This window comes from Opisthocomus hoazin, chromosome 6 (genome assembly GCF_030867145.1).
Source record: "Opisthocomus hoazin isolate bOpiHoa1 chromosome 6, bOpiHoa1.hap1, whole genome shotgun sequence".
In the NCBI taxonomy this organism is placed as follows: Eukaryota; Metazoa; Chordata; class Aves; order Opisthocomiformes; family Opisthocomidae; genus Opisthocomus; species Opisthocomus hoazin.
The window spans coordinates 10,532,634-10,559,446 of NC_134419.1; the positions used below are offsets into that span (position 1 = coordinate 10,532,634).

Genomic DNA, 26,813 nt, shown 5'->3' on the forward strand with positions numbered 1-26,813 from the left:
AACAGCCTGTGCTGAATTTTGTTTGTTAATTACTGTGTTTTTTCCACAAGCGCTTCTGGGGGCAGCAATACAAGATGGCAGCCAGCGCCTCAGACGGAGGGTCACAGGGCCCACCCGCCCTGAGGGGCTCTGCGCCCTCCTGCCACGAGTGGGGACACGGCCAGGTGCATACCGCTCTTGTGCGAAGAAGCAGACTGCAATCTGCCAGCTTAGCTTGGGGAGCAAAGCGCCAACCCTACAACCTCTGAGGAGACCCATGCCCCTACCCCACGCCAGCTCCCGACCCTCCATCCCCACCTGCCGCCCTCCCGCACTGCGCCTGCCTGCCCCGTGGGCTGCGCCCCGCCTCGGGGCGAGGGGAGGGTGAGGCCTCGCTCGGGCGCATGCGCAGAGGGCGGGCGCCGGCTGCCGGGCGCGCTCACACTGGGCATCGCCGCACGCATGCGCGGTCTCCCCTCTCCGCCCAGAAGCAGGGGGCGGGCGGTCCGGCAGCGCAGCGCCGCCTTCACCTCCTGCTGCGGGACGCCGGTGACTGCCATGGAGGTGAGGGTGGGGGGAGCGGGGCTGCGGCGCTCCCTGACCTGGTCGGCTGAGTGGACGTGTGGGAGCGGGGTCCTGAGGGGGAGCGGGGTCCTGAGGGGGAGCGGGGTCCTGAGGGGGAGCGGGGTCCTGAGGGGGAGCGGTCCGAGCCTGCGGGAGCCGCTGGGCTCCCCTGGCTGCGGGCGCGGGTCTCCTCCTCACCGGGGCTTGTCCGGGCTCCTGGGAGGCGCGGGGCTTGCGGGGGGGATAAAACCTTGCGGGCCGGGGGCGGTGGTAGCCCTGGTGTCGGGGGTCGTGCCGGTGGCTGGGGGCAGCTGGGAGGCGGCGAAATGCCCCCGGCCCGCAGCTTCGGGTCTCGGGGCCCTCTCCGAAGGACGCGGGGTTGCCGGTCCCTTGGAGCGGGTTATTCTTCAGGTTTCATACATAGCGCATTTTTAACTCCTATGTCGGCTGCTTTCTACTAAGAATATTGCTAGAGTGGAGGAAGAGCGGGCAGAGGCGAGTGAACTTGTTCCTAGATTTCATCATGAGTAATCTTTCAGTCCTTGTGTTTTTCATCTATCATAAAATGACGAGACCTGTGAAGCCCTGGGAGCACCGAGAATCTGTCTGGAGTTAATCTCTTTTGCCCCCTGCAGCGTCTGTTGGCCTGAGCAGGGTGACCTTCTGGGGCAGCTCAGAGGGAAGAGCAGCGAACCCGAGGCAGCCGTGCAGCCCTGTTGACGGCTCGGCTGCTGGCTTCAGCAGTACTTGTGAAGGCCGAAAATTAGCCCGTTCCACTGACGTCACTGCGCCTTGTTTGCAAGGTGTCAGAACTGTTTAGAAATAAACCACTCTTTAGGGTTTGTGGTTTTTTTCCTTTTATGAGCTTACTGCTTAAAAACGCCTCTTTTTCGTGCAGATTTATGCCCACAGTTAGCTTGGAAAGACTGGCCTATGTTCTGATAACTTTGAAGAACTACAGTTTGGCATTTTTTTTCAAAACAGAGCTCCTCTTCATGCCTTCCAGGTGCTGGATGGAAGCAAGGCAAAACACACTTGCGGAGCTGAACCTTTTCCACCGCAGTTCTAAAGGTGATTGGTTTTGGTATTGGCAGCCCTCCAGTTAACGTGGATTTGGGTGTCTTGGAAGCTTGAAAGTTTCTTGACATTGAGTATTGTCCATCATGACGTTATTTCATGGTATGAATGCTGTATCAGTACTCCCTAATGCTTTCAAAGAAGATATTTACTGCTGTGAGGAATTTCCTCTCACCTTCCACTACCTTGCCAGTAACGAATGTTAAAACACTGGTACAAATTTTATGTGACATCAAATGTGAAAATGCTGTGGAGTTTAATGCCTGTTTTAGAGATGAAAGTACAGAGGAGGGGGAAGGAAGAATAATCAGTCTTGCATCAGACTTTTAAACCACATTTAGTTAGGTTAACCTCTCCAAACAAGGCTCATTGCTAATATGGGAGTATGTTGTGTGGCTTTTTTTCCAGTGACAAATGTCATTATCTAATCATTTGTGGGGTGTGGATTAAGAGCAGGAAATGCTGATCTACTATCTGTATGAAATTAGAAGTTGCCTTCTAAGAAGTGTTTCTCTTTGGTTTAGACTTGAAAACTAGCAAGGGAGCTGGGTGGGTTTAGAGGAGCTAACTGGCAATGCAGAGACAGTCTTCTGAGAGTTCTTGATGCCTTCAGATGCGGAAGAGAATAAGCAGCTTACTGTTTAGTAAGTGGCCCTCAGGACTTGCTTGCCCTGTGTATGTTCCCAGTTTCAAAGTGCCTTAGCGGTTAGAGATGATCCGAGTAGCTGAGTCAAAGTACTGTTGCGAGGAGTTTTCTCATTTAGAATATGTGATCTGGAGTTTAAAATAATTTTGCAGCTAAGTTCCTACTGCACTGTGATGGAAACTCTTAAATATGAATTGTCTGCCAGTGGTCAGTGGCATTAAATGTCTTGTTTGGCTGTACTGCTGTGTGTGGAAGGAGAGAAGATGGTCTTTGGTGCAATAACCAGTGTGCATGCTGTGTTGTTCCTGACAAGGCTTACCAGTTGCATTTATTTGTAAGTCCTGTGAAATATTCCACCCTATTATGTCCTCTTGTCCGTGTGGCTGCCTTAGAGGCGCGTTGTCCTAGAACAAGAAATTAAAAAGATTATTGTGCGTTTTTAAGGCACCTTCAGTCTCATTTGTTATCCTTGCTTGTTAACTAATAGGAGGGTCAGCACACTCGTCCTGTTTGCCTTTGTGTCTTTCCAGTGGGGATGATAACGGTGCTTTTGGTGTTATTCTGAATGATAACTAATGCTTTTAAAGAAACGCATGTGTGCCTGTTGTAAACATAGCCAGACCTCAGCAGAAGATCTTATGTCTACAGTATGTGTCCCAAAGTAAGCTGTTTTCTCCCAATAGGAGAGGGAAAATAGTGCTGTGTGCTCTTCTCTCCATTAAGGTTCTCCCTGCTTCTCTGGTAGTAATCATGGTGAAGAGATAAACTGGGGTGGGAGGAATCTATTTGAAATAACTTAATGTGCTGTCCTGCGAAGTGAGATCCACCCATTGCTGAAGCGTTTGTCTCAGAACCTCAGAAGCCCTATGCTTAGTTTGCAGAAGAAGTGGCTAGCTGAGAGTGTGAAAAGTTAAACTCCACAACTTGTGTTCATGGAGGATAAGGTGACTGGCCTTTGAAAGGTATGACAGAAAGGAATCACAGAGAGAAGTATAGAGGTAAAGAGAAAGGTTCCTGTAACCTTTTGTACGGAGTGAAGGATTTTAGAAGGATGGTGTCAACTGTTATATTGTGTAGGTGTTACACTAATGCCTGTGATAAGGCAAAATTAATAAGTTTTCTCAGCCTTGCTCTTTCATGAAATCAGATCACTTGGGCATTCTGTGGACTTTTGGGTGTTCATTTTAAAATGTTAATGCTCCTGTATCTTATTGGGAAGGTGCTGGGATGTTTTTAAGTTCCTCTTTCTTCATGGATAATTCAGATCAATGAATTAAATGATACTAGAAGTTTTCATGTAGGTGGGGTAACTGACAGCTGAGGATGACTTATAGCAAACTACTGTAAAGATGAATGACCTGTAAGAATACTCACTTCTTACAATTTGAAATTAATATTCTTAATGCAATACAGAATGAGTATTAAAATAATCTGCCTCTGGATTTTTAGGCTTCCCTAAAGAATTTGGCATCCTTCCTCTTCAAGTTGTGTTTCTCTTGATCTGTAACATTACAAGTACAGTTAATCACTATGTAGTCACGTTATAAAGGTAGCTTTGATTATTTTGAGCTTCCTGCAACTAGCAGGTTTTGACAGAATCAGCACCTGCTGAGTGAGTCCTGTTTTGTTATGAGCCACATTGACAGGAATCAAAGTGTCGCTGGAGAAGGGAGGGTCCAAGAATGATGTGAGCAACTGAGTTAGGAGGAAAATGAGACTGAAGTCTGTTTCCATTTTGTTTCTTTGTCCAAAACCCTGGATGTCTGAAACATTAAAGTGGCTTAGCTTTTTTTTTTTGAGTTTTGAGCACACTTTTACATTTGAAGTCTGAGAGTCACAGGTATGTCATGCTTGTGGAATCAAGGGACTTATTCATGTGGAACTATTGACTCTGTCGGTAGCTGTTTGAACAAGTAACCAGTGGCTTTGAAAATAAGCATAAATCAACAGAGAAGTTGAATGCTGTTCAGAAGGTGCAGACTGGTCTGCCTGTTGTACAGTTAGTCAAAATTGTGTTTTTTAAGTCTCAATTAGAGAAGCCTCATCAGAGATCTCAGTGGGCTTTTATTTGGTCTGAATAAAAAGCCTTTGCTGCGGGACAGTAATACTTTTGTAATTGCAGCTGTTTAGGTACCACCTCAGTGGTCTGAAAACACCCTGTGCCAGTACATCAACTTTGAGTTTGCTTCATCTGTTGAATTCTGGCTTGTGGCTATCCTCTGTGAGTCCACAGAAGGCTTTATTTGAGGCTCCTGATTCTTGTTTTCCGCAGCTAGTGTTACCTGCACATCACTGCCTTGTTTGCTGCTTGCTGGGAGTGAATTCAGTGCTAGTGCTGTGTGTTCTCAGGAGAAGACTTTCAGCTGTGGAAAATGCTTTCTCGTGCTTCTGGTCTGTTGGAGCCTGTCTGACTGCCTTCAAGACCAATTTTGAGATATGCTTTAACTTGGTGCCATTATGGCTTTAGTTGTGGTGCTCTATCTTGGCAGAGCATTGATCTGGGTTAGGAATATGATAGTTTGTGTCTGTTATGAGTAATTCTGTATTTTATATCTAAACTTCTTGTGGTTCTCCAATGGTATAATAACAAGTACTAATGAACACCATAAATCTCTCCATTGTTTTTGCAAGACTGTAGCGGGGGGGGGTCTCCTCTTCAGCTGAAGTGATTGGAGCACTGGGAATAAGTGTTTCGCATTCTGTACTTAAGACTTGGAAAATCTTTAATGTGGGGGTGTGCTCTTGCTGTGTGCTCACATGAGCCCAGCACAACAGGTTCTTGCAAGCTTTTGAGACTCTGGACACTGCCTGAATGTATGTAATGTTTATGTGTTTTCTGAATGTAAATGTGATTGTGTTCCTTTTCAGCTGCAGAACAACCTGGCTCAAGCAAGACCCAGTTTTGAAGCAGGTGGTAGTACCTAGACTCTGCCTAAGCTGCTTTCTTCCATTGAATTCAAACGCACAAAAAAGGTATCATCTTTTTAATAGAAAAAAGCATCTGTACTGTGCTCTCCAAGTGCTTCCTGTACATGTATGCTTGATTTCTAAATATACCCTTCCTTCCTTTGGGAAGCAGATAGCATGAGAGGGGAGTTATGTCTGCATATTGGATTTTGGCATGTTTGCATATGAAGTGTTAGGAAGCAAGACGAAGGGTGTTTTAAGATCTGGATGAAGTGAAGCTTGCGGTAATTGTTTCTTTTCTTCTTCACTTGGCATTGTTTGCAAGTCTTCTTTATGATAAGTGCCTTTGTTCTTCCATTTGAAGATAGTTGTAGAGGCCACAATAGCAAGAGGGAACGGCTGTAACTATACCTTCCACACAGGCTCTGAATAATGCATATGTTAAACATTGCCTCAACGCAGAATTATGACGATAATAAAATAGAGGACTTCAGCAAGACTGCAGTTGAGACAAAAACTTGCTCTCTTTTTGCTTGCAGTACAGATTTTGCTGGGTTACATTGTCTGTGAGCAATAACCCTAACCTGACTGGAAGAAAAGGACAGATCAGAATTTGAACTATTCCTTGTTTCTTCAGCTTTTGCCAGACAGTCATCTGTCAGAACAGTCTGACACTCTTACGGTCAAGAGGGATGTAAGAAGTGCTCTTTATCAAAGGTTTGGCTGGTCTGCTCTGAACACCAAGCAGTGTTCTACTCCCACCTCCTTGCACTCAGCCAGAACAGATCACAAAGCAGATGGACAAGTTGATTTGGTGGAAGCAGGGGTTCAACATTTCAGGCCACATTGTAAAATGACCTTAAAATGACAGCAGTTAAATGTGCTTGTTTGACTTGACATGTCGATGGCCTGTTTCATGAGCAGTTCATCCAATCTCTGAGCTTTCTGTCTGGCATGGTGAGCTTCCTCAGAGCCCACAGCGTCCTTATCAGCAGAGGTAGTCCTGCAGTATGCAAAACACCTCAGCATTGCTTGGAGGGTTGAGGCTCACCATCTTTCAGCGTCATCAGAATCTCTTTGATATACGGTCACAGAAACAAGCATTTCTTTGAAAGCTTGAAAACCTCTAAAGCATTTGGCTGGGCTAAAGGCATTTTCTTGTCATACCAGCTGTTACTTACGTACCAGTTCATTACAGCAAAGTGAATAATGAGTATGAAGCTGTGATGCCTTTAAAGGAAGAGCTGTATTGGTAGAGAAGTGAACTACAGAATGAAGTGAAATAGCAGACCAGAAGGGTAAAAAGTATCTGATATAGCAAATGTTTCATGCCTGTCTGATAGCAAATTTGGTCTAGACTATAGGTTGGAAACATCAGCTTTTCAGTAATTTGGTTCTGTATACAGGACTAGTGAACTTCCTGGTTTCCAGGAAGCCGTTCTCTGTAATTCAGGAATTGAGTCAGACTAAAGGGAATTGAAATAATGCAGTGAGCTATTAAACACCAGACTGTAACTGTCGTAGCCAACTGGTAAGAGTGCAGGAGAGGGTTATGAAGAAACATGTCAGCTGTGCCAAGATGCAGGATTCATCTCCTGTCTTTTAGCATAATTTTTAGTCTCTGTTGCAAACTCGGAAACCGTGTAATATTTGAAATGGAATAGAACCTGTTGAGGTATGACTTGTTGACTTGCAGAAGGTCAGGTCATTAAAATAAGTTGTTTGGTACCTTCTGGAAATGAAGCACCTCCTTCAAGCAGACCAGCTCCATCTCTGAGCAGCTCCATGGGTGTGTCATTTCAATCCCAATTCTGAATAACTTCTTATGCAGGCCAAATTGAAATCGGGGAGAGCTGGAACTTGCTGTAGAAGGCTAGCCTTCACTTTCTGTTAAAATTCAAAACTGTAGGTGTCAGTTTGTGTTAAAAAGAAGCTGTGGCTTCAGGAGTTGGTAAAATACATGCTTTTGTATTTCTTACTGTGTTTAAGAACTCACATATGTCATCCATAGTGATGGTTTCTTAACATATCCTACTTAAGACTTGAAAACGAGGATTTACTATTGTCTTGAGGCTTGGAGTGATACATTTTTAAGTGTCTCAGTAAGTTGTTAAAGAGAAAAGGCTTTCAAAATAACACTTTCCTTAAATTGTCAGGTAACATGTATGTACTAAGTGATGCTCATAACAGCTATTCCTGACAGATATTGACAAGAAAAATACAATGAAGCAAAGAAAGTATTTCATGTGTTGATAGATGGTTGTGTAATATTTTCCGCCTCAGAACTTCTCCTGTATTTTAAGAATGCTTCGGAAACAGCAAAAGGCAGGAAAAACTGCTATTCACAAAGGCTTTCTTTTAAAGGAGAATTGCCAGAAAGCTGTTTGTCATCATAATTTTTTAGGGCTTGCTCTTCTTTCATTAGCAGCATTCTCATAATTGTGCTATTTCTAGGGATTTATTTTCTTCTGTAGTACAAAATCTTAAATTGTGAATTTACTTAGAAATCCTCTTGGCTGTAAAATGTCCTAGCAATGCTTTGCTACTGCCTCAAAGACTTTGAGCTGCGATTTTTAACTGTTAGGGCTAACTTGGCAGGCTGTGACGGGTGTTGTGGAGAAGTGCTCACGTGAGTATAGTGTGGAATCATTTCACCTTTTTGGAGATAGGTTAGCTGCATGAAGCAGCCTCTGGCAGAGGAAGTGTATGGCACTGGTTTTATTTAGGGCTTCCATAAGAATATGTGGGTGTGTTTTCTGCCATATTATCTTGCATAGGTGAATTGTTACCTCTGACTAAATTCTTGTAATATCCGCAGCTAGTAATGCAGGGGAAAAAAAAAAAAATCTAAATGCTGTAAACACTGCTTGTTTTGGAGCATAGGTTATCCACTGATCTGTGGTTTAGAAAGGCACATCATGGTTCTGTGAGAAGTGTTTTTCTTCGGGCCTTTTGGCAGCATAAACTGACCTAGATTGTGCCTTTGACCTGACTCCTGTGGTTGCTCTGTTTCACCGGGTTGTTTGAAACTTCCCCACACATTCCTCCTGTTTTGGAAGCTCATTTTCTTAAGCCAACTTGAAAAAAATCTACTTGTGAAAGAGCAGAATAGCTCAAAGAATAGCGCCGTTGCAAGGGCTGTAAATCCTGTCTTGCATCAGGGCAGGTGTTATGTTGTGGGTAGCTCGTGGTGGTTGTTGACAAGGTTATTCCCATGCTTTGCCTTACTGTGCTGTGAGAGGAGGATTCAGTATAGATGCATACTTATTTTCTTCTGTTTTTACATTTGTTTATCAAACCTCCCCAGCACTGTTAATTAGCATCCAAATCATCTTTTTAGGTTTCCTCTGATATTTGAGGGAGAGATGGCAGCCTACAGAGACATGGCAGGCTATGATGAAGACAAGCAGAGAAACTTCTGGATAGCTTAAGAACATAAACACACAAGACCACGTTCATTTTCTCCTGAAGTAATTGATCGTGTGTTAAAGGCATCTTTATGTTCTGCCACACAGAGATGGTCAGCAGTCAGCCTCTCCCCATAGCAAACAGTGGGAAAAGGAAAAAGAAAAAAAGAACCAGAGCCACAGATCATGTCCCTGGGAAGTTTGAAGGTTGGTGGCAACTTCCAAGCTTTTAATTGTAGTGGTCTGTTTTCCCTCTGCTGTACTTAGTTTTCTTAGCTAAACGTTGCATGTTAATTTATAATTATAGATGATAAATTAACATTTCTGTTTTTCTTTGTCCCCCATGTTTCGATCTTCAGTCTCTTTTTCTTCTTTTAGTGGTGAAATCTGAGTCGTCTTCATAATCTGTTTTCTGTTTGTTTTTTTTTTTTTGTCTTTCCCAGTATGAACAGTGCTGATGTCAAAATGTGTAGATTGTGTAGGTGTGAGCACAAAGACTGTGAAGCATTGTAGGTAAAATACAGTTCAATGTGACAAAGCTGACCAGTATAAAATTTCTTAGTGGGTAAGTTACATTGTAAGGTACATTACAAATCAAGATGGTAGCAGTCTTCTAGTCTTGTAGGTTTAAACCTTCAAATTTCAGTTATACTTAAAACTATCTTTGCAAGTAGATTTTGTATGGTAGGCATTTTCTGATCAAGGAGTGAAATGCTTTCCACCTGAGAAAGCGGTTCTGAGTTTTAGGACAGGGAAGGAGAATGAGGTCGTAGCAATTGCTGAGATATAAAATGTTTCTGGTGTGAACAAACTTGTAATTTTGATACTGGAATGAAATCTGCTTTAAATCTTCCTGGAACTTGAAGGGGGAGAAGTGAAAAATGAGACACAATTAAGGCTGGCACATCTATAATACTGCATAAATCTATTTTCTGTCTTTATTACCAAGGGAATTTTTTCAGTTGCTGTCATGATGATGTTCATCAGATAAATAGCTTGTCTTGATATTATTCACTGAAATGCTTTGGCTAATGTGTCCTTTCTGCTGGGTTTCTTTGGCAGACTTGTACAAGCTGACTACTGAGCTTCTTGGTGAGGGAGCATATGCCAAAGTCCAGGGTGCTGTCAGCCTCCAAACTGGGAAAGAATATGCAGTAAAAGTAAGTATAGAATAAAAGCAGCGTTACTTCTGTCTGTAACGTCTTCTCCCTCCTAGTATCTCAGTGAAAACCTGTATAGAGTGGGTAATAGCAAAAGCGTTTAGAAAATTTTTGGTGCTTGAAATGAACCTGCTTTATAACCATGGAGATATCTGTCGTCTTAAGTATTGTGCCTCTGGAGTGAACTGGTATATCTGCCGCAGACAGAATTCACAAACAGCAAATGGCTGTGTGATTGTTAGATCTTGGGGCAGGCTTTCCGCTTGTGTGCTGATTTGATTGTAGTCCTACCAGTTTTTATCTCTTCTTATGAAAGAAGAGGCTAAGTCAGTGTCTAGCATGGCCTACCAAATAATGCAAGCTTTTGAGAATGCTGCTCCTAGTTCAGAGAGTGTCAGTTACTGCCTTTAGTTCATGTAAAGCTGTCTCCTATTTTTTGATGGAGGTAAATATTCTCTAGTACCATTATATAAAGTGTTACGGCCCATTTATAGATTTGTGGTTATCCTGAGCCCCCCCCAAACACAAATAATAGTAATAGGAAAGCTTTATTCTTGATTCTTTTGCAAAAAACGTAGGCACAAAATTTTAAGCCCCTTTAAAAATCTAGTCCTATAGGTGCTGTAGTTTTGTGTGTACTTCGTAGAATTGTTGAAGTTTAAAGTCTGGGATAAACAAACCACCACATTATGAATTAGATGTGATCAGATACCAAGTCCCACGTAGTACTGGTGAATGGATGTCTGTTCCGTACTGGAGTACTTTGGTTGTAAAAATGAGAAACTGATGCTGGTTGTGGGGGGTGGTAGTATTTGTGGTAATGTCATGAGCTTTCAGTTCATGTAGCAGTCATTCAGGCTCAGCCTCTATGGAAAGTCTTTGTCCTCTTTCAGCCTGAGGAGTGTGTGAAGGAAGGTGACTTCTGATGGCAGCAAAGAATGGCTCTGAGATTGAATGTATGTTTTCTTTAATACGTTAGGTCCTGTTATTGGGTCTTCATGACGTTTGCACTATGAACCAAACTCATTTTGTGGTGTATTTAGTACTTTTTACTTAAATGCCTGTAATGACAAATCTCTTCTTTTTGACTGTTCAGTGTCTGACGTGACCCAAATCTATTTTTGTTGGAACTCAGAAGGATATCCTTTTCTGCACATTGCAGAGTTAAAATGATGCAAGAAAAAGCTTGTAGTAACTGGTCAGTGACTGTGCAATGTGAATTTGGTTCCTTTCTTCTCTTCCTGTCCTCATTTCCCTTGTCCTTTGCATGCCTTCCAGAGCTCTGCTGACATTGTAAATAAATGACAGATGAGAAATTAAGCAAACAAAGGTGGAGTGTTTCTGTCTGGTGGCCATGCTTGAGATTCAAGCTTTAGATCAGTTACGTAATTCCAGAGCCACATGCACAGTGCCTGCAGTAATTTTTCAAATATGAGCTCTAATTCTTTCCGCAGATCATTGAAAAAAATGCTGGGCATAGTCGGACTCGGGTTTTTCGTGAAATAGAAACGCTGTACCAGTGTCAGGGTAACAAGTAAGTATAGAGTTGTTTGTTTCTTTAAAGTATCTTGAATATTTTTTCAAATTTTTAGCCTCTTACGTGTGACTAGGTTATGAGCGTTGTAGTAGTCTCCTTAAAACCAGTTGAAATTTAGACTTCAACTCTTTGAGATGAGAATTTCCCCTTCTCTTACCTGTGAAATTTAGGGAAATATTTACAAGTTAAGTCACATAACTTGATTAGCAGCCACGTCAGTGTTGCATGAATGTGCTTCAGTGATGTGTGTCTTTTGTCCGAATAAGGAATTAACGTTTTGACACTCTCCCCTGTGATTTCACCATCAGCAGAAGCTGACCTGATACCAGCTGCTATTGAAAGGAACAGTCTTGCGGCTTCTTTCCTTGATGTGTGGTTTGTTCTCCTCATTGTGTCAGCCTTCCTGTTTTTGCACTGTAACGCATAGATCAGCCAAAAGCTAATTTAGTTTTCATTTGGATGTGTTCTGTCTTCACATAGCCACCAGATTAAGCAACTTTAAAGCTGCTACTCCTATGTGAAAAACGGGGGAAACCTACACAGCCAGTGGCAGCATGCTCTGTGATGAGTTTAAGCCAATTCTGAAACTCCTCGTTTAGATGTCTCTGCTAATCTAGAATGTATATACAACAGCTGCTATCTACGCTACAGTTGTGCAGCTCATATTGAGCCCTTTTTTACAAATTTAGTACAACACTTAAAGATAATTTAAAAACACACTTGTTTACCAGACCCGTGGACTTAGGTTGTGCTGTAGAGAAGCAGATTGCACCTTTGTCCTGTGGGTGGTTAAGAGCATATGGTTGTCCAGTACGTAACTGATGGAAAAACTCAAGCTCTCATGACCATATGCACAATTTGGATTTTGTGTGTACTGTAAGTAAAGAAAGGTCTGACTTGCATGTTTGACATTCTTAAGGCAACATGGGGTGTTTGTGTTCCGCTACAAAGACTGTACACTAGCTAAATGGGAGTTAGTCTAAAAATGGTAACTAATGCACTGGATTTAATGTCATGTTGACAGATGCCTGTCTTCTCTGAGCCCTGGGTGTTCTGTCGTATGATTTCCAGAGAGAAAGAATGCCTTTTTTTTTTCTTGCCTTCAGCACAAATGCAATGTTCTAAATTATTAAATACAACCTATTACCAGTTATCTTCCTGTCAACTGAGCAGTAGCAGAATTCTTTCACAGTCCTGTCTGATTTTGGTGTTTGGCCTGTTTCCCCTGATTCAATTTCAGTGTGAGTTGGAGTTGTAGTTTTAATGCCATAGGCAACCAAAGCAACTTGTCTAATTAGCACTCTTATTTTTGAATTATTCTGGCACTTCTTGATTATCCATGCTGAAACTCTTCATTGTTCTGTTTATACTTTGTGCCTGTTTCCTCTATTTGCCCTCTTTTTTTCCTTTTTTTTTTTTAAAGGAACATCTTGGAGTTAATAGAATTTTTTGAAGATGACACAAGATACTACCTTGTCTTTGAGAAGCTGCGAGGAGGTACCGTGCAGTAACTGTGCCTTTGTTCATTGGATCATCTTGGTCCTGCTTGTCTCAGTGTTTTCAAGTAGAAAATGAAGGGTTTATTTTAAATACTTGAGAATTTTAAGACAAAGAAGTAGTAGAGGAAATTAATATGCAAAGCCTGAAGTATGGTTGTTATTGAATATTGATGGATCTATTCATACATTTGCAATCTCTTTCTGTAGTTACGCAATGGAAATGCCAGCTGTCTTAAAGTGGAAGCTTTGGAATGTAGTTAGTAGGTCACAGTACCTTCAGCTAAGGGCAGACACACAGTATGTCGGGTATTATGTACAGCAGCTCTGTACTGTTGTAGCATTTTCCCTTGGTGTAGGATTGGCTTCATTTCCTGAACCTCGCCGAGCACTGTTGTGAAAAATGTCTTGCCTTCTGCCTGGGGTTGCTGCAATTGTGAAGCAGTCTGCTTGTGGCTCTTTGAAGGCCAATCAAATGAGCACGTGTGGTCACTGGTTTCTAGCATTTGACGCTCATCTGGGTAATGAGAAGGCTACATCAAGCACTTTGTGGACTTTCTCACATTTGTCTACACTGAGCATAATTACAGTATCCATTAATTGCATGTCTATGCAAAGCCATGAGTTGTGTGGCCCATCCTTCACAGGAAAACTGAGTTACTGAAAGGAGCATGCTTTCATCCATAGAACAGCATCTATGGTGAAGAAGGTTTTCAGTAGCAAACCATATGTGCAAGAAATGCAAGCTCCTTCAATATAGGTGCAGAACTTTTAAGAAAAGAGAAGGATGTGGGTTAGTTTCTTGAGTAAAAGCTTTTGTTTACCTTCCCTGAAAATTACTGCATCATTTCGTTGTGGTTTCTCTAACACTGTTCCTCTTCACGCACAGAATTCTCTGACAAATTAGCTATAATAGGACTCAGCTGGGATGAATCTGCATTTGTCTATTTTCCTGTTTCACATTGTTGCATTACTTAACCCTCTTCCTTGACTGTGGGACTGTCCTTGTCAGTGTACCCATGTGGTTGCCGAAAAGATAATAATGCTACACCTTCTTCACTCTTAGCTACTGTGTTTATGGTGGTCAACTAGGGCTAAGGCTAGTTTTCTCTTTGAGAAAAAATCAGCATATGAAATGTTAGATATGTGGGTTTGAAGAAAGAAATAATGGGAATTAGGTGTCAGACCAGCTTCTGATGTGCTGCAGATTCTGATGTAAGCAGCATTGCTGTCAAGAATGAGAGCATTAGTCTTCTGTGCAAGCCTGACTTTAGTAACTCCAGTCTCAGAGATGTTACGTACAATGTTGGGGCATAACCTGGACTTTCCATTTTCAGCTTTGCCTGCCTGTGGCTGTGGTAACTGAAGGAGCTTTGCTCCCATTTTAGCTGTGCTCAGTTCACCATAATATGCAGAAGCTGTTGAATATCCTTGCGTGACAGCATTTTAGAATTGAAAGCGTTAAAATCCAGCTGCTTATGCTGAGCTTGTGTGATTAGAGAGTTCTTTCCTCCTTTTCTTTTTCTCTGAAATGTATTTTGGGAGGTGCTATATGATGCTTTCTCTCTGATGAATACTGAAGAGGTGGTAACAGCTGTGGCAGGAGTGTCCTGCTGTTCGTTTGGTTTGTGGGATTCCTCTGTGGACTGAATGTAAAATCTGTAGAGTATGTTTTCATTGGTATTAATACAATTCTTATGTGTGAGAGTTTGGAACATCAGCTCTTTTCAGAAGGGTAATCTGAAATAAACCTGCTGAGTAAAATGGACACTTCATGTGGCTCAGTATTGTTTCCACAGGGATGGGAACATTCTAGAATTGTTACTGCTTCCTAAAGGAGTAAAGAACAGCTATGCTGGGAAAACCCTTTTAACTCTGTGTCCTTAAGAGATCTGTAGCAAACTGGAAGGTGTTTTTTTGGCAAGGGAAACCTTCTGTATTTGAAATCTGATAACCTGATCTGAAGTGGCCTACCTCCGCCCATCTGACACAGCATTACTGTGCATATGTGAAGAGTATTTTATTGTATCAAAGTACATCCAAAGAGTGTTTTGTCCATCTGTCTTCTTTTTGACTGTCTTTTGTGTTTCCTCGCTGAATCCTTACTGTGGCGGAGTGACAGCAGTGTAAGAATAGGAATTACCACAACAGAGAGTGAGGTTTCCTTCTACATCCGGAACTGAAGAATAAAAATTAAATCACCTGAGATATAAAATGTTTACTGTATTGGGGGCTAATAACAAATGGCAGTTACTTCTTGAATTTGTCTGCCTGAGTGCTTTTATAAATATACCTCTCTGAGTAAGAAAATGGAATCAGTAGTAAGGCTATCTAGTTGGCTTGGATCTCTGTGGGCTACACTAAAGTGTTTTTTAAAAGCATTTTTAATCTTTTGGGAAGATTGATGGAATTCACTTAAGGAAGATGAGGAATCAAACATCCCTTTATCCTTTGTTCAAGGGATACCAGTGGAGCTCTGCCTGCAAGCTACCAGTCCTTCAGTGTGTTCATATTTGAGAGGTCTTTTGCTAGATTTCATGTCCGTGGGCAAATTTTGCCTTGTCACTGTATAAGCCTCACCTTAATGTCAGTGGGAATTTTAATGTGTACTTAAAGGTAGAATGTCTTTTTATTTTGATGGTGTTGAGAAAAAAACCCCACACGTGTACTTGACGTTCCGTGCAGGGTTTCAGTTGTCACATTACACAAAATGAGGAGAATTAGTTCAAGCAAGGCCATCTGTGACCTGGGGGAGGGTGGGTTTTGCTGAAGTGTTATGTACATCCTTAGCTGATGTTTGAGTTCTGCTAGTACTGTTAGCAAGTCTCTACTGTTCGTGGTGTGTGGAAAACAGACCAGTCATGTGCTGGGGCAGTAAAAAGTGATTGCCTCTCATGCTGTGCTTAAACTAGAGGGCTGGAGTGTTTGGAAATTATGTTCTAGCATGCTGAAGTATTGAAGCTGCTCAGTGGTACCTTTTCCTTCTTAGGCATTCCCCTATTTGGTCCATGGAAGTTGCCTGCTGTGAAAGGCTGTTATAAAATATGAGAAATGAGGTTAAGGATTCATGATACTTAGTACTAGTTCATTATTTTTTTCTGAGGCTATTTGCATCTAAAAACATGGGACTGTGGTACTTCATTTTCTACCACATAAATGTACTAGGACAGAGTCCAGTTGCAAATAACTTTTCTAAATTACCCCTGGCCATGTTCACACCAAGATCAGTTCTGCATTCATGGCAGACTGGTAGTAGGTATTGTGTTTTTATCCTTGTATTGACAAAGCCTTTTCTCAGCCCAGGCAGCATTCGTACTAAGGTTTTCCTTTTCACCTGTGACTCTTACAGGTTCGATCCTGGCCCATATACAAAAGCAGAAGCACTTCAATGAACGAGAAGCTAGCAAAGTGGTGAGAGATATTGCCTCTGCTCTGAATTTTCTTCATACAAAAGGTAAGAGAAGGCTGTCTCCATCTTTACTAGTTGATATTGTACACCTAGGTTATGAAGCACATTTTGTCTGTAAGGAGTCAGCCTTTGCATTTCTATTACAGTAGTGCCAGAAGACTTATGCTGTTTTCCTCTATAATATTATTTTCATAATGTAGTAGTTTAATTAGCTGTGTTAAGATGGTGTAGCCTTTTGAATAAGAAAAGTTAAATTGGCATGGGACAATTAACATTAGGGTTGAATCTGTTTGCTTGTTCTTGTTACCTAAGCCACAATGTAAAGGCTACTGAAAAGGGAGCTAAAATTCTTTATTTCCTCCTCTTTCAGATCTACAGAGATGCTTTTCTGTATTTACCCAGAATTTCTGCTGGTTACAAGACCTCTTTGTTTGTAGTAGCTTTTGGTCTCCACATTTAGACCCCCGCTGTTGGAGGGTGTCCTTATTTCATTAGGGATTTGCTCAAATTTAAAAGCAGTTCTGTATGTAGAGAGTTCTTTTATATAAAAATCTTTTGCTGCAGCTTTTTCTGCTTGGGAGTGCTTTTGTTTCATTTCAGAAGATCTGTGTGGATTGTGGTCATCCCAGATTACGTGTTTGTGTTGAATGTGTTAGATACCTTTAAAATCTTTCCTGTGTCATGATTATCTGGTCTTGCATAGATTAAGCATCTTCAGTTAATGTTACAGTGACTATCTCTGAGCAGAAATGGCATGTGGAGGCTGTGTTTATTGGTTATTTATTTTGATAAATTTTTCTCTCCATTTATTTTGCCATTCTGGTTAGCCAGGTAGATCTCAGCAGATCTATATTTGTTGTCTAAATTGTTTATCACTGGCAGCAGTTCAATAAGTTTTTAATTGTAGCCTTTAGTTGTACACCACAGGACTGTTTCTATGCTCGAGCTGGAATCACAGCATTGGTACCTCGATAGGTTGAACCCGTTAAAAAGAAAAGTGTAGCAATGCATAGGTAATAAAATGGTAAACCTGAGGAATGTGGATCTTGTCACGTGTTGTGGGTATGTTATGAGAAGTTAATTTGAATGTAGAAACAAATTTAGTTTGGATTAAGATTTTTGTTAATCTTCACAGCCTGTCTATGCAATAACTCGACTTTGAACTTGTAGAGAATGTACTGTGAATACGTGTGTTTAGAAAATTTTGACTTGGGAGTTATGGAGGCAAATAAGGAACACACAACATAGGCTGAACATGTGGAGAAATATTGATTTGACATGTTAGGGTTATAGTAGTTTGCTTAATGGCTTAAAGTCTAGGAACATTGTTCAAGGAAGCTTAGCATCGACTCAGCTAATATCTTTCTGTAGTTTTCTCTCTTAGCTTTTAGCTTTAATTCCCCTTTCCCCAAACAAGAGGGGAGTGATTTGTTAAAATGGCTTTAGAGGAGCAATCCACTTTCTTGTTGTTTGCTGTGAATTGGTAGAGTGGGGACATGGCTTGCAGAATCAGCTCCAACATCCGCTTTCATTTTATTGTTCTCTTTATGGTTCTTCTGTGGGACATTAAAATAATTAGTAAGTAGCATACAGAACACTAAAGTAAACAGGAAATTAAAGCAGCTTTATTGCACAGCTTAACAGTGAAGTACTATAGCTAGATACTTAAAAAAAAAAAATGGAATGAGGAAAACTAATTCTTTTGCCAGGAGTAGTTTAAAACTCAGCTGGATGATAATACTGCCTTACACCCACTTGGGCTGTATGCTTTATTGCTAATAATCTACTGGAGGAGTGTTTAAAGGAAGTTGTTTTCTTTTCTCAGCACTGTGTGCAGCCGCAAAATAAAGTGTTATATAATCAGACATTTGAATCTAAACTATAATATGAAAAAGTGCTGTTTGGTTTCACATGGCAAGCCAACTGTTGGGAGTTTTGTCAGCCGTGCTGTAAGTGTCATCACGGGACACCTTCATTTGTCGTGTTTCCCGTCTTCCATGCGTAAGCAGTGTGAACTGCATCCTTATGAAAACCCTGATTCCTGTAAATCAGTGCTATGCTGTTAATGTTATTTTTTGTCATGTATTGTGGAGTGTGCTGAAGAAAAGACATTAGAAACTCCCTTACCTAGAATTTGGTGGGATCTTTTTTTCTCATACTCTGAAGTAGTATCAAGTGTTCTTGGAGTGTAATTTTCTTAAACAAAGCTAACGTGCAGTTAAATTACAGCCAAGCTGCTAATTTGATTTGATTTTTGATTCTCATTTTCTGCCTTCCCATAAAGTTTGATCCTGCTAAATGCAGAACTTCCAGAAATTGTGTGTTTAGGCATTTGAAGAACTGCTTTGACACCACAGAACCACCTTGGCATGTGAATTCAACAGGCAGATAACTTTGTGTTTCCCCGTTGGGTTTGCCTATTCTGATAGCAGTTGAATGACTGTAAAAGCCCTTTGGTGGTTCTCCTTTAGCCTTTTCTTCTGCATCTCCAACCAAACCCTTTAATTTTTATTTTAATTCAGGAATGCATACGTACCTGATCGTTAGAGGGATGATATTTTCACCTGGGAACCCAGGGAGGTTTTTTGTGGGGAGTGTGCCTTAGGTGTTGTCTGTGCCCGTAGGAGTTCAGCAAACCACAGATTGATCCCTCTGGAAAGAAGGACCTTACTGTAGAAGGCACAAAAATCTTTTGACAAAACTAAGTACACAAGTAAGCTTTTTTACAGGTCAGTCATCTTAATAAGCTGGTTTTAATTAACATAATTAATTTGGGCTAAGCCAAAAAGTTCTAGTGTTAGCAGGTTCTTATTTGCTTGACTGACTTTTGTGTACACTGAAGGATGATAAAGCCATAGCAGAATGCAACAGTGACTTTTAACAACCCATGTTGAAATTAAATTATTTGCAGTGTCATTAAGGGAGGGGTTGTGTAGCAAACTTAGGCCTAGAATATTTCCCAGGCCACCTTCTAATAAAGAGAGGTAATGAGAAATAAACAGGAGGGTATCTTCTCTAATGAATGTTTGTACTCATGTTTAGGTATTGCTCACAGGGACCTGAAGCCTGAAAACATCCTGTGCGAATCTCCAGAAAAGGTGCTGCTCTGGCTCTCAACCTGCTGAAGTGTGTTTTAGCTTGGTTTCCAAAGATAGCCCTCATAGTCTGTCTTTCTCTTCTTGAAGACTTTTGAATGCATTAGTGATCTTCAATTAAATTTAGTGGAAGTGAAGCCTGAAAGAGACTAAATTCTTCTGTGAGGTGTAAAAATGTGAGCATCTGGCTAGAAGATAAAGGCCATCTGTTCTTAAAGAGGGCATGGAAATTACGATTTAGCATCTCATCTGTTCTGAGGCAGTACCCAGAAGGACAAGCAACATTTCCAGGCCAGCTGGTCACGTTACATATAGTTCCCAAACTGCCCCAGTGTGTACTGGCACTTGCCTAGCCAAATAAAAAATTAATGTAAATGGGTCAGATGCTGGGGATGTGGGAGCAGGTGGGACAGAGGAGGTAAATGCAAGGAGTGGAATGTACCTGTAAGACTGGGTTTCACTAGTCCTCCTGCTAGAACAACTTGGGGTTTGTCCTGGAGTTTTCCATGTGGTGCTGTATTCATGTCTGTTGCATTAGTCCCAGAGTTCTGGACCTCTTAGTGTTTTGTCCTTGGTTTTAGGTGTCACCAGTAAAAATATGTGACTTTGATCTTGGCAGTGGGGTGAAGTTGAACAGTGCATGTACTCCAATAACTACTCCCGAATTAACAACGCCGGTAAGAGACCTGCTGTGGCTTCAGGCTTTTTCTCTTCTACTGTAAAATAATTTTTCTTATCTTCAAAGGAGAGCTTCCAAAGGGTTCACTGCAGCTACACCCACTGGTGGATAGTTCATTTAAAGCAGGTGTAAGTGTGGTAAACACCGTCCTGGTTTCCCAGTCATAGAACAAATATACAAGAGCATGGGAGCTCATCGTATTAGTTCTCCTGTTGGCCAGAAAGCAACACATTGACCCTGTTTCTCTCTTACCCCATCAAATGAGGAAGCTTTTTGTGGAGGTTTTTTGTGTGTTTAAGGACTGAGTTTGAACCTTAGTTTTGCAATTGTTTCCCCATATTTGGGTTCTATAGCTAAGACCCACTAGCTAAGGGCAATGCAAGCTCTGTAATCAGTGTGTGGCTTTATAGTACGCATTAGTTTGAAAAACTACAGTGCTATGCTTTTGGCATTACTGTGAAAGAAAAGTCTGACAGTTTTGCAGGAGTCTGGTATAGAAGTCACCTCCCATGATGTACTTCTTTACTTTCTGAAAAGCATGATAACTAATGGATAAGATTTAAAAACCTGAAATATGTAAATTAATATTTTGACCCTATATAAAGGATCCTAGATTCATGTGGAACAACTTATGATTCTGCTAAAGAACAGTAGGAACTCTTTTGCCTTCTGTTAGATCTCGTAGTCCTTATACCTGAGATGTGTTAGTTTTTCCCCGTGTAGTATGCTCACAACATGTTTCAAAGCAATTGGCAATTCCAGTCAACCTTTGAGGGATGCAGCAGTTGTGATTTGGCTTAACAAAATGAGACCTGCAGTGAAAGCAGTAGACTTCAGTAGTCCCTGATGCCCAGTTCTGCTTTTAGACCAAGCTGCCTACTGTGAAGAGAGAAGATTGGTAAAAAACTTGTTATGTTTTGATTTGATCCTCCCTTTGAAAACTTGCTTGAATGTGGTTTCCTAGTGTGGATCTGCAGAATACATGGCACCAGAAGTGGTTGAAGTCTTCACGGAGGAGGCCACGTTCTACGATAAGCGATGTGATCTTTGGAGCCTGGGAGTGATTCTGTACATCATGCTCAGCGGTTACCCCCCTTTTGTGGGCAACTGTGGCACAGACTGTGGCTGGGACAGAGGAGAAGTCTGCAGAGTTTGCCAGGTGAATGTGCATATCCTGGGTACGTGTGGGAGAGTGTAGTCTGCCCCATGAACTTAGGGTGCAAGACTTGCCGTAACGCTGGCATTGAAGAGCTGTGTCTGTAACCCAGCCAGTTATCTGGGAGGATAAGCTGTCACTGAGAGGTGAGGGTGGTGATGTAGAAGTTGAGTGATTATATCCCTTTCTAAAGTAAGGTTTGGCAACTGCCTCTTTCTCCTCCTGATGTGAGATCTCAAAGCTTCTCCTCGCCCTCTCCCTCGCCCCCCAGTCCTCCCATATTCTGTAATTCTTGATCTGGTTTATGGTAGTCACCACAATGCCTCAGATGAGTGTTGAGCCCAGGAGAGTCTTCATGCAGAGCCTGAATGTATTCTTCCCAATATCTGAGTATATTGGCTACACTGTTACAGGGAGGGTGAAGGGGAAGGTGTTTTCAGCAGACAATATATCATGTCCATCTTAGGATGCGCTAAATCCCTTTCTGGAGCTGTCTGTCACTCTCCACTGACTCCATAAGGATTTCAGTTGTCACCCACCATGTTAGCTGAATAAAATTGAGTAAGAAGATCCCACCTGAGAAGTCCCCTGGTTGCACTCTAGTTGCTAGTTAAATTAAAGAAATTTTCCTTTGCTAGAACAAGCTTTTTGAAAGCATTCAGGAAGGCAAGTATGAATTTCCTGACAAGGACTGGTCGCATATATCCTCTGAGGCCAAAGATCTCATCTCAAAGTTGCTGGTTCGTGATGCCAAAGAACGACTTAGTGCTGCTCAAGTTTTGCAACATTCATGGGTTCAAGGAGTATGTATCCCCCTTTATATTTTTTTAAGGGTTTTTTTACTCTTCCAAAGTGACAAACAAGCTGTTCCCTGTCTCTGAACTTTTAATAGCATCGTTGCGTGGTTTAGTGCTCTTGTCTTGATTAATTAAACGATACACAGTGGCTTTATTCTTTCTGGAGCTCTGTGTGGTAAATATTTGGATGAATCTGTCAAGCTTTAAGTGGGTTTTGTTATTGCTTTATGCATTTTAAATGATTTTCTTGTGAATACCAAGCACTGCAGTACACAAATTATTGTTACTCTTTAATACAGTAACACAGAATGCTGGGAGATACGGTTTTAAAAGAACAGCAATGTCCTCTTTTGCTTTAGAGGAATAGACCCTCTGGAGAGCTTCCAAACCTTTAGTCTTATACCTGCAAACTGTGGTATCTTCTTGTGAGGGGAGACAGATTATGAAATGTGATTTGTAAACCAGCAGTGAATTAATTTATATGCAATATCCATTAGTTGTAAAGGTCTGGGGGAGTCACCTATCTTTATCACTCATCTTTGGAAAGCTTGGTTCTCAGCTGCTAATACATAACTAACTTGTCTTAACTGCTTCTTCTAGCAGGCTCCTGAAAGGGGATTGCCTACCCCTCAAGTTCTTCAAAGGTAATTTTTTTTTTAATGTCTGTAAAATTGCCTAAGAATCGTTACTGAAAGAATGGGGGGAGAGATAGGTGACAAAGCAGGGGGTAAGATCTCTGTCTGAGAATGGAAATTCATAAATGTGCAGCACTAATTTTGCTAAGAACATCAGAAATATTAAAGCTCTGATTTTTCTTTACGATCTAATCTTGTTGTGGGAAAGGCATTGGAGAGTGTTCCTGTGGTGCAGTGCTAGTCTTAGGAAATAATGATGGTTTTGGCAGTTTGCTGCCCAGGAGGGGGGAAAAAAGGCATAAAGACATGCGTTATCCAAAGACACGACATTCTGATGGGTGATTAATCATCATATACACAGACTTGATCTGACTCCCATTGTAGTTGGTGGTAATCACAGTACCAGTTTAACTGTGAGCAGGGCAAGCCTCATTTGGGGTGAATTGATGGTAGATTCTGTATGCCAGAGAGCCCGAGTCACACATCTGTTTCCATGTGTGCGATTCCAGGTGGTTCTTCCCATCAGAAATGCCTTTCCTTAAGCCAGATGTGCAATTGTAGTGGGGTTGCAGTTCTCTGAAGAAAGACAACGGTGTTGCCCCATATGCCCATCTTTTTTTTAACATGTAGAAATGAAGCATGGCATCTCAGGTGGCTTCTTGGGTTTACATCCAAAGCCCCTGGCAAAATGAGGACTAGAACTGTGGCTGTTCCCAAAATCCCAGAGTGTTTTTGTTATGTACTGCTGGTCCTCGCAATGAGGAGACATGCAAATATTAACTGATCATTTTGCCTGCTGTGTCGATGTTTCGATAGGAGAAATAAAACTGCCTGAAAATAGATATTCTGCTGTGAAGGTAACCTGGTGAAGTGACTCTTTGTGTGTGAACTGTAACTGGTTTCTCCTTTTCCCTTGAAAGGAACAGTAGCACAAAAGACCTGACACTTTTTGCTGCTGAGGCTATAGCCCTTAACCGCCAGTTGTCTCAGCACGAGAATGAACTCGGCGCAGAGCAGGAGAACATTGCCCATGCTGTGTGCTCCATGAAGCTTTCTCCTCCGTCCAAGTCCCGCCTCGCCAAGCGCAGAGCAATGACGCATGCCACCAGAAACAGTGACTTTCAGCCGGTTCCCCATAAAGCCTTTTAAACTTCTTCCCTGCTATGGATTGGCAAGATCAGCCTGTGTTCTTATTTGGATTTTCAGCACTGATAAAAGCTTCTCTGCTTCTGACACTTTGATTAGAAGCTTGCTCTTGTGATGTGACTTGTAACTTAAAGGGGACAGCTTTTTATGGGAATGTATTTTGCCTGTCAGATTTGGTCCATTAAGATAATTTAACTGATCTTTTTAAACTGGAGAAGATGAGTTTGCTGCTGTGTTATCTGAGGTGACAAATCACTAAGGTTTCCCTGTTTTCCTCTTAGAAAAGCATGCTTTAAAATGCAAACTTGGAAATGTAAGAAAAAACCCCTTTCTTACTTTACCCGGCAGAGTGTCATGTCTCTCCCTGCCTGCGGCTGCTCTCCTTAGAGGCACGTCTCACAAGGCGCTGCTGCTTGTGTCAGCAGCAGGGACTGTTTTCAACCAGCAGTGTCCTTCTCTCTTTCTGTAGACTCAGGAAACGAAGATGGTGACTGGGTGGATCTCTGCCTCTGTTACCTTCATGGGGCTTAAATTGTGTGAGGATGGTACTGCAAAGGTGCAAGGATCACTCAGGCTTGTAGAGATGAAGAGGACCGAGCTGCTATTTTATCCTGTTGATAGTTTGCTTGTCTGCCTGTGGGATGAAAGCTGAGGGTGTTATTTATCTGACGTCTTTTTTTTCTTAACTAAAATGTACTCCATATCATCTCTTTTTTGTGTGTGTGTATCTGGTGTGTCCCCTTCTGTGGCAATTACAGTCTCGAGTCTGATAACCACAGTATAACAGACTCTTTATATTGCAGTTTGTATTTAGTATCTGGTTTTTTCTATATTAGCGTTGTTCTCAGTTATACCTTTCTATAAACTTAGATTTCTTCAGGTCGTTTTGTGTATGTTACCTGGAGTTCTTAATGTAAATGGACAGGGTTCAGTGAATTCTGTTGTGTGAATAACATATCATTATCAAATGTAGAGGTACATCTGTGCAAAAACGGTGCTGCAGCTCTTGCATTCTGCCTCCTGCAGTGGTCTCAGGCTGGGTGTCTAGATTCTCGCTTCCAGTTGTAGTACTGTGGTGCACCAGGGGACAGAAGTAGTTTGAAAGGGTACTGCCTGAAAAGCTGAAGATTTTAAGTGTCCAAGGTGATGTGTGTCTGTGGAGAAGGACATGGATATTGAGCACTTTCTGAAACGTAAGCTGTGAAAATTGGGCCACTAAGGTGCCCGACATGATGCACCTTAAATTTGCCAGCCATTTCTGAAACCGTCTGGGCATTGTGTGCAGGGTGGAGAGGGGGAGGAGGCAGCCCCCAAGTGCCAGCACAAAACCCTCCCAAGCAGAGTGGGAAGGGGTAAAGTAGCAGATCCAAAAGCACTTGGAAATTGAAGGGTCAAAGCTGAATGTCTTTGCATGGCCTATTCAGAGTGGGTTTACGTTATCTTTTAGCAGTGTGCATACAGCTATTTTTATACAACACGCTGTATTTTGTGACTAATACTAAAGTTTTTATTTAAAATATTTTATACATTGTGCCAGTGGATGGATTATGAAATGTATTTTGCTTTGTTTTTATTAAAATGCCTTAAGTTATGGATTTAACACATTTGTCTATTCTGTGTGGTTTCAATTCTGCGAGAATTACTTGCTTCTGTGTGTGACAGTGGATTTAAGACGATTTAAGTCTCGGAAGACTAAGCATACCTCCCTCTAAGCATAGGAAGTGAACCAAATGCAGGTCTTCTGCACAGCGAGGAAGAAGCTGGCTTGCTAGCCAGGTTTGCTTTCCCTTTACGAAAGGGAGCTTGGGAGGAGAGAGAAAAACGTCCAACAACAACTTTTTCAGAGATATTCGTGCCATTACCTTGGGCTAGTGGAATTGCTATCTAGCGGAGCAAGTACTCCTCAGGGCTTGAAGCATTCTCCTGCGTGAGGAGGACGCTTCAGCTGTTGGATGTGTGCAGTGCAAAGGATTTTAAGCACTGGTGTGTGAAACGTTGGAAGTGCCCAGCAGGGCTTGCACTAAGTGGATATAATTGGCTGCTGGTTATGCCAAGCCCTCCAGCTGATGGCTCTGGGCCCTGCCTGGCTCTTGGCGTGCTCGCTGCCTGGCCGATGCTGCCAGCAGCCGCCTCCACAAGTTACCTCCTTGCTCCCCACGGGTATGTAGAATTGCAAACTCATCTCTTTGGGACTTGAAGCTACAATGTTGGGCTTTTCACTGAAGAGCTAAAATCTGGACATACTTTTCCTCCTCCTGCAAGGCAGTAACCTCTGGCAGAGAGGCAGGCAAGCAGCAGGTAGCAGCGGATGCCAGAGCTGTGTAGTGCTGGGAACAGAGAAAATCTCCCCAAACAGGGAAGAAGTGTTGATTTAAGCCAATTGTTCTGCTTTCAGGTGTAGTCTAATTTTGACTTGCCTCTTACACAGTTAATTTTTTTGTTTGTTTAGAAGTCTGTGGCTGAAAGTTTATAATGGGAGTTTGGGTGAAGAAGGTTGTTTTGCCAGAGAGGAGGGATGCAGCCCTCCCCAGTGCCCTGGGATGCTTGCGCCTGGCATAATCAGATCAGTCCAGCAGTGACAAACACAGTGGGTTTTAGTTCCTTTTCCAGTGAAGTCTGAAAAGCAGGGATCCCAAACCAGGTGTCAGGCCCTTTATTTGTACTTGCCTTTCTTTCGAAGGAAATCTGCCATATTCACATCGAATGCTTTTGTTTGAACTGTGTTTTAAAACCATCTGCTTCTCCTTCTCTCTTCCTCCTGGGCGAGAGAGGTAGCAGAGAGCACAGGAGGCCTTGCAGCAGTGGTGCAGGAGCGATGTTTCAGTGATACAGGTCTTAGATCTTTCTTTGCCTCAAAACGAGAAGTCTGATTCAGCTGATGGTCCAACAGTCTCTCAGCACAGGTGCCTCTTTCCCTCTGATCTTTATCTTGAATGAGAGCTCAGCTTTCTTTAGGGGTGTTATCCCCAGCAGGCCTAATTTGGTAGGCCTTGATGATGCTTTTTTTCATGTCAGTGGGGAAGAGGCACGTGTTTCTAGGTGGGAAGTTGCTAAATGCAGAGACTCTGTGATCTGTCCTTTTGAAGTAGTGCTGGGTTTGCTCTTGTCATCTGAGTATCTCGT

At 42.0% G+C, this 26,813-nt stretch overlaps 1 protein-coding gene across 7 annotated transcripts; it reads left to right on the top strand.

Annotated features, from left to right (window-relative positions):
• The first annotated feature begins 460 nt into the window (after positions 1–460).
• Positions 461–25,279, top strand: MKNK1 (MAPK interacting serine/threonine kinase 1). 7 transcript variants are annotated; one of them, XM_075424555.1, is made up of 14 exons: positions 461–543; positions 1,528–1,614; positions 5,135–5,239; positions 8,514–8,787; positions 9,643–9,740; positions 11,195–11,274; positions 12,701–12,774; positions 16,123–16,227; positions 19,225–19,280; positions 19,859–19,954; positions 20,921–21,115; positions 21,751–21,915; positions 22,510–22,553; positions 23,465–25,279. In XM_075424555.1, the coding sequence occupies exons 4-14, from the start codon at positions 8,673–8,675 to the stop codon at positions 23,691–23,693; spliced, it is 1,257 nt and encodes a 418-aa protein (XP_075280670.1). In that variant the 5' UTR covers positions 461–543; positions 1,528–1,614; positions 5,135–5,239; positions 8,514–8,672; the 3' UTR covers positions 23,694–25,279. The 7 variants fall into 7 exon arrangements, with proteins under 7 accessions (XP_075280670.1, XP_075280673.1, XP_075280674.1 ...); XM_075424558.1 differs by having other exon boundaries at positions 22,513–22,553; XM_075424559.1 differs by having other exon boundaries at positions 8,689–8,787.
• The last annotated feature ends 1,534 nt before the right edge of the window (positions 25,280–26,813 follow it).